The sequence below is a fragment of the Rhinopithecus roxellana genome, chromosome 4 (genome assembly GCF_007565055.1).
Source record: "Rhinopithecus roxellana isolate Shanxi Qingling chromosome 4, ASM756505v1, whole genome shotgun sequence".
Taxonomy (NCBI): domain Eukaryota; kingdom Metazoa; phylum Chordata; class Mammalia; order Primates; family Cercopithecidae; genus Rhinopithecus; species Rhinopithecus roxellana.
In genome coordinates, this window is record NC_044552.1 from 119,312,540 (window position 1) to 119,319,325 (window position 6,786).

The 6,786-nt window shown below is 54.8% G+C and overlaps 1 protein-coding gene across 3 annotated transcripts; it reads right to left on the reverse strand.

Annotated features, from left to right (window-relative positions):
* Positions 1–1,244: 1,244 nt before the first annotated feature.
* On the reverse strand, positions 1,245–6,583 carry SLC35D3 (solute carrier family 35 member D3). 3 transcript variants are annotated; one of them, XM_030928046.1, is made up of 3 exons: positions 6,128–6,583; positions 4,054–5,822; positions 1,245–3,026 (listed from the first exon to the last, which is right to left on the reverse strand). In XM_030928046.1, exons 2-3 carry the CDS (start codon positions 4,490–4,492, stop codon positions 2,224–2,226), a joined length of 1,242 nt encoding a protein of 413 aa, XP_030783906.1. In that variant the 5' UTR covers positions 4,493–5,822; positions 6,128–6,583; the 3' UTR covers positions 1,245–2,223. The 3 variants fall into 3 exon arrangements, with proteins under 3 accessions (XP_030783906.1, XP_030783907.1, XP_010377785.1); XM_030928047.1 differs by having other exon boundaries at positions 4,054–5,422; positions 5,689–6,583; XM_010379483.2 differs by having other exon boundaries at positions 4,054–5,422; positions 5,625–6,583.
* Between the last annotated feature and the right edge of the window lie 203 nt (positions 6,584–6,786).

A 6,786-nucleotide genomic window follows, 5' to 3' on the forward strand; every position in this document is an offset into this window, starting at 1 on the left:
AAACCATTTCTAACTGTAGTATGTGAGGTCTCCTACATCTTAAATGGCTTGTGGAGCCACCTCTGGAAACAGTCAATTGCCTGTGGAAACCAGCAAACCAGGGCCAATCACAAACCACAATTGCACTTGCTCAGTCGCTTGTGGAGCCAAACTGATGGAGCTGAAACCTCATTTTTGCTTCTGCTTTTTGCTTTGCTCTGATTTTTAGAAAAGAAAGAAAAATATAAGATGCTACTACCTGAGAATCTCAGCAACATGCTGGCAGATCTGAATACCCCCTCACTCTCAAAGTATCTCTCCTGCCTGGAGCTCACAGAAGGCTTCCTCGTTGGTGGACATGACCATTTATTACTTCTCAGACTCCATGTTAACTGAAGTCTGGTGTGGATGGCTTTTGTACCTCAGTGCAATGGAGTGTTTTATCATTTTCTGTTTGTTTGTCTGTTTTTGAGGCTGAGTCTCGCCCTGTTACCAGGCTGTAGAGCAATGGCACGATCTCAGCTCACTGTAACCTCCACCTCCCAGCTTCAAGCAATTCTCCTGCCTCAGCCTCCTGAGTAGCTGGGACTACAGGCACACACCACCACGCCCTGTTTGTTTGTTTTTGAGACAGGGCCTCACTCTGTTGCCCAGGCTGTAGTGTAGTGACATAATCAGAACTCACTGCAGCCTCGACTTCCCCGGCTCAGGTGATCCTCCTATCACAGCCTCCTGAGTAGCTGGGACTACAGGCACACACCACCATGCCCTGTTTGTTTGTTTTTGAGACAGGGCCGCACTCTGTTGCCCAGGCTGTAGTGTAGTGACATAATCAGAACTCACTGCAGCCTCGACTTCCCCGGCTCAGGTGATCCTCCTATCACAGCCTCCTGAGTAGCTGGGACTACAGGTGCACACCACAACGCTTGGCTAATTTTTGATATTTTTTGCAGAGATGGGGTTTTGCCATGTTGCCCAGGCTTGGCTTGAACTCCTGAGCTCAAGCCATTTGCTTGCCTTGGCCTCCCGAAGTGCTGGGATTGGAGGCATGAGCTGCCGCACCAGGCCATTAACAGCTTCCTTCACTGGAAGATGTGTTTCTGTTTTTGTTGTTATTTCAAACCAAACAGCTTTGTTAATTTAGGAAGTTTCCAGTGGTGCGGCCCCTACACACCAGATACTATGACCACACATTGGAGGCAAACACAAACAACTATACAGCAACAATAGAACAGGTGTCTAAAATAAATTTCTAACAATGTATCTTTTAATAGTTAGACTCATACTTTATTTTGATAAATTTAAGATAGAAAAATATCATAATGTGAATATAGCAGTTGCTCTTTTTGTAACATGGTTTGGGATGTGCAGCACAACTTGAAAGGACTTGCTTTACAGGTGGTCCCTCTTCTGGCTGGGTTTCAGTTAATTCTGAATTATGCTCCAGCCATTGCATTTGCTTGAAAGAATATTGGACACAGTAAAAAAAAAAAAAAAAAAAAAAAAAAAAAAAAGAACAGGTTTGGCATTCAATAATAAATATTATAAAGCAATGAATGGAACAACTTTTAAAATAATTACTAAAAGCAAACTAGACTTCATGATTAAAGCTAAGAACTCATATTTGCAAAATAGCTTTTACAGTTTCTATCAATATATAATACAGTAGTAGGACGCCTATTTTTAAAAAACAAGTGAGTAGAATCAGAGTAAATATGGTATTTCAGATGACTATAATCAGTAAACATCAATTCAGTATATTTATATATCATTTCAGCAATATACTCTTTGCCCAGCTGGCGATAAAAACTGTAGTTCTATCATCAAAAATGCATCCCTGAATGTCATCTTTGAACTTATTAAGTGCTCTCATCATTTCTACACTCCATCTTTGGAGCGGGTGGCTTGGGGACTCTTGGTACATGCAGATATTTAGTTATGGTTATAATGACAAAAATTAAATGTGCCAGGAGTCTAAAGCAGAAACCATTGCCTTACTTTGTTAAGTACCTTCACATTCTTTTGTCTCTGTGATGCCTCAGGTGAAGTCACACTAAATTCACACAGGTGAATTTAGTTTTTTGTTACTAATTTTGTTACTCTGTGTCAGTACCTTTCAGCTTCTTTCTTTTCTTCCCTTTCCCACTCCTCAAAGAATAAAATGGGGAGGCCTCTCATTAAAATATGTCATTTCTAACATAAAAAATAAGTGTATGCACATAGGTACATACATGCATCTCCTTCTCAAGGACTGGGTAACTCCTCGTTTTCTATCAAGTAATCCTTCTTCATATACCTGGTTCCTCTAACCAACCTCCACACCTCGAGGTAAGCATCTTTTAAGGACCTCCTGCTCCCTTCTTCAGAGCTCCCAGCCACCAGCGGGACTCCTCGGGGGCTGCCCCTGACCTCTTGCCTGCTCTGCTGAGCGGGGCCATCCCCACCTTCTGACCGGCCATTTCCTCCCTCCCCAGGCAGCTCCTCCATCACGAATGGTAGCTGGTCTCCACTTAGCTGCGCCTCCTCTCCCCTGGGTTGGGCCTCCAGGTCCTCGTACTTGCTTTGCTTTCTGGTCTCCATGAACTTGGCCACACAGTAAATGATGGAGCCCAGGGTGTTCACCACCACGCCGGCAATGAACAGAGAGGTGGGTTCCACGTCGCTGAAGGCCACCATGCCCACCGTGATAGTGGCGATGCTCTTTACCACGCCCACGAAGCTGGTGGTCACGGCCGAGTTGATGTAGGTGCAGTGCAGCGTGGTGAAGTTCATGGCGCAGCCGATCAGGATGCAGGCCACGAAGATGCAGACCATAGCTGGGTCCTTCCAGCCAGGGAAGGTCCAGGCGTGGATGGAGTCGGTGCTGGCGAAGGAGCAGATGACCAGCAGAGGAGTGGCGGAGACGGCGATGACGTACTGCGCGGTGAGGGGCCCGTGCTCTGTGTCAGCGCTGGCCTTCTGGATGAGCACCAGGTAGGCGGCGTGCACCAGCACCGCCAGCACTCCCGTGACGTACCCGATGGGGTCGCCCGTCAGGTCGCCGGCTCCTGCGGCGCACGAGGAGGACGGCCAAGCCCGGGCAGGAAGGTAAAAGAGAGAAGACAGCAGGTTGGCGTGGGCGTGGACCCACCGGGAAAACGCGTCGGATAGGAAAGGAGACTGGGTTCGCGCCCCAGCTCTGCCCACCGATTCCTGAGTGACAGACGCCCGCCATCCCTCAGCCACCCGTGTCAAATGCGACAGCCAAACTCAGTCAGTGCTCAGAGCGCCTTCCCGCCATATCCCCGGGTCACCCCATATTCCCCTGTCCACGACAAAGGCCCCAGAGAGCGCAGATGCCCTCGGGGCAGGTGCTGTGGCTTCCCCGAGCTGGCACCGAGGTCACTCGGGCTCGTGGTACCTGCACTCCGCAGCCCCTGCCCCGTGGGTCACCAAAGGGAGAGGGAGCCCCAGCCAGTGGCCTGTAACCCGGAGCGGCCAGGAGCAGGGGAGAACGCCTGTCCTGGCCTCCAGTGAAGCTTCCCCCTGCCCCGGCTCTCGTCTCGCTCAGCACCTGGGTCGTCTGCCTCAGGCCCGCAGCCCCTCGCGCGGCACGACACACCCCGCAGTAGCCCCGGGAGCCTAAGCTTCTCTCCCATCCCCCACCTCCATTCCAGCCCCTGGTGACCCAAGGAAGTTCACGGCCCCCTCCTTCCGGCTTGGTCCTGGCTTGGAGAACTCCAGCTCCCAGGCTCAGGCGGCCCTCCCACCTCTCCAGGAGAGTGGGGTGACAGGGGAAGACCAAGGGAGGGGGCGGCAGGAAGGGCGATGCCAGGTGAAGCAGGGTCGAGGGTCGGAATCCAGGACATTAGGGGGCAGGGGGACTTGTGGGAGGAAGCCGGAGAGCTGGGGAGCTCGCTGGGTCTCGGAAGTCCCTTTTGCGAGCTGAGCGACCACTTTCAAAGCTCTCCGCCCCTCTCTGCCTCAGTCTCCCCATCTGGAAGTGAGGTCGTTGCACTCAGTGATCCCCGCGGTCTCTGCCCGACGGAGAGGGGTGGGTGGGATCGGCTGGGGATCGGCGCGGGGCCCGCTCACCTGCCAGGGCGGCGCCGCAGGTGGTGATGAGCACGGCCGCCAGCACCCCTGGCGAGGGCGCGCCGTTCTTGAGCACCAGGACGCCGATGAGCATGGTGACCAGGGGCAGGCAGCGCTTGAAGACCACGTACATAGGCAGGCTGAGGCCGCGCAGGGACCAGAGCGTGAGGCTGGACTGCAACGTGGAGAGCACCGCGACCCCCGCGAAGGAGCGTGCCAGGCTCAGACCGAAAGGGGGCACGGCGATGAGCCCGAGGCGCCGCAGCAGCTCCAGGCTCAGCGCCGCCGTGGAGCTGGTCAGGCACTGCACCAGGGTCAGGAAGGAGAACTGGTAGCGGCTGATGAGGAACTTGAGCAAGATGTTGAGGGAACCCGAGAAGACCCCGTGCGCGATGGCCACCGAGATGCCCAGCACTCGTCCCCGGCACAGCTGCCGCATCGCGCCGGCCTCGCTGCACCCAGCGGTGGCGGAGCTCCGCGACCTGCGCGCGAGGAGCCGGGAGGAGCGGAGTGAGGGCGGCGGGGGCGCCCGCCCAGCGCGGCGGTGAAGGGCAGGGGGCGCCGGCTCGGCTGCAGAGGGCAGCTCTCTGGCCAGGCGTTCTCGCGGTTCGGCAGCTCTGCGTCCGACTGCCCCGCAGCTCCAGGGAGGCAGTGACGAGGGCGGGGGACTCCGAAAAGTGGCAGAGGTGGCGGGGGGGCCGGTCTGAGAGGAGTGGCGGGAATCGTAGCGACAGCTATTTGTAAGTGGGTGATGAGCCGCGGTGGGTTGTGTCCCGCGCGGTTTCACCGTCAGGGAAGACGCTCTGCTGAGGGAAGCGGGCGGCTGGGCGCCCCGGGGCGGCTGCAGCAGAGCGGGACCGGGGCTCTTGGAGCGCGGCGCCCCTCCCTCCCACAGCGCCAGCGGCTCTCGCTTGCCCCTTCCTCCCAGCCGAGGGGCTTGGGTTGGAGGGATCGGGACACAGCTAAAGATTTTAGAAACAGCGCATCAGGATCGAGCGCCGTTTATTGGTCGCAACAAGTGACGGTGCCCTCAGCCCCATCGCCCCGGCGCTGCAGCGGCTTTTTCTACCCACGGTCCCTCCCGGTGCAGCGGCGGGACCTCGTCCAGCTGCCCGCCAGGGAAGCGAAAACCGTTAGTGCCGGAGGGCTCCCGAAGCTCCCGATCCCGGCGCCGACGCCCGGGTATCAGAGGAGGAACGCGCGGCCCGGGGCGCTGTCCGGGGGTCCCTCGGAGCACGGAAGCTGGCTCCTTCCGGTGCCAGGCCACGCGCACCGCTCTCGGCGCGCCTTCCAGAGAGGGTCCCGGGATTATGCGCTCGGCTCCAGGGAAGCTTTCAGGGGGTTCAGTGGTCTCGTACAGCAGCGGAGCCTGGTGGCGGGGACACACATTAGAATTGAGGCAAAGATGTGAATAAGCAAACGCGCACAAACGAAGTCACAACCGCAAGTAGCCACCACCAGGAACCGAGAAGCTCGGGGGCGACGCTTCCCGAAGCGTGGGAGAGGAGGCTGGCTGCGCTCGCAGAATGGGGGAGTAGAAGGGGAGGGGGCGGGAACCCGGGGCCCCTCACCCTGTAGGGAGACTCCGCGTAGCATTCTCCGGATTCAAGGGAACTGATCCCAGGGAACCCTCACCCTGCGGGACCGTCGTGGGTTGCTTTCGGAAGCAGGACAACCGGGAGGCAGAGGGCGGGGGAGTCACCACCTCCCTGGGCCAGGGTTCACACCTTTGCACCGCAGGACTTGTGAACTGTGTGTTTCCTATATGACTTAAGAAAAAGGGAATTCTAATTTTGGAATAGGAGTAAGGCTTCGGTGATTCTTTCTTCTGAATTCAGTTCCCTGGAAAGTAACTCGCGCGGACCTGTAGTTAAATCAGCAGCAGCCAAGGGTTTCGCTCAGCCGAAGGAACCGTTAAGCGCCAGACAGTTTAGTTTTAAGGCGATTTGAAATTTGTGGCATTGGCCAGGGTTTGGCTGTAAGGGAAAGGTTGGAGATCGCTGCGCTCCAGCACCCCTTTCGTTCACCGCCAGCAGTTTCTTTCTCTTAGCCCCGGGGATCGCAACCTCCTAACCTTTTAAGGCTGCATCATGTTGCCTTAATAGACAGGATCCATTTCTCTCGCGGTTCTTCTGTTTTCTGCCTCTTACCTCCATCTCTGTGCTGAACGCGACACTTTAGCCAAGGTGTTGAAGTCGTGATTTACTGCAACAGGGGAAGAAAAAAAAATTACAGCAGGGATCAGCAGCATCACGGCCGCCCTTCATTTGGCCAGCATTTTGGGCTTTGGATGCTCACTTTGGTGAGCTCTAGAGAGCTCGGTGTCAACCAGTCCATCAGCTCATGTGCCCGGCGCCTAGGAGGGCTACCTTCCTGTCCCCCCCCCAGGTGGGCACTCAAAAAAAATGTTTGTGAATGGCCCAGGGTGCCAACTTTCCAGGAATAGCTGGAAAGCATTATACTGAAACACGTGCTTCCGGTTCTCTGGGGAGCTCTTGGTTTTTGTTGCTAAAACTTGTGGTTACACACTATTGGCTGTTTAAGTGACTTTTTTTTCTAGAGTTAATGTTATTTAGGAAATAATGAAGTCTGAAGCACCAGTTCACATTATGTGTATGTGTGTGGTATAACTGTATATTCAAAATATATTGATTAAAAGCTCTGAAAATTAACTTACAGACATCGGCAAATAACAGATTTCTGCTTCTAGAGACTATTCCAGTGAAAGTATGG

Excerpts from the sequence above, each read along its gene's own strand:
- SLC35D3 (XM_030928046.1), bottom strand. The coding sequence starts at position 4,492 with ATGCGGCAGCTGTGCCGGGGACGAGTGCTGGGCATCTCGGTGGCCATC. Across the intron at positions 3,027-4,053 it reads CTGCGGCGCCGCCCTGGCAG|GAGCCGGCGACCTGACGGGC; the intron begins GTGAGCGGGCCC and ends CGTGCGCCGCAG.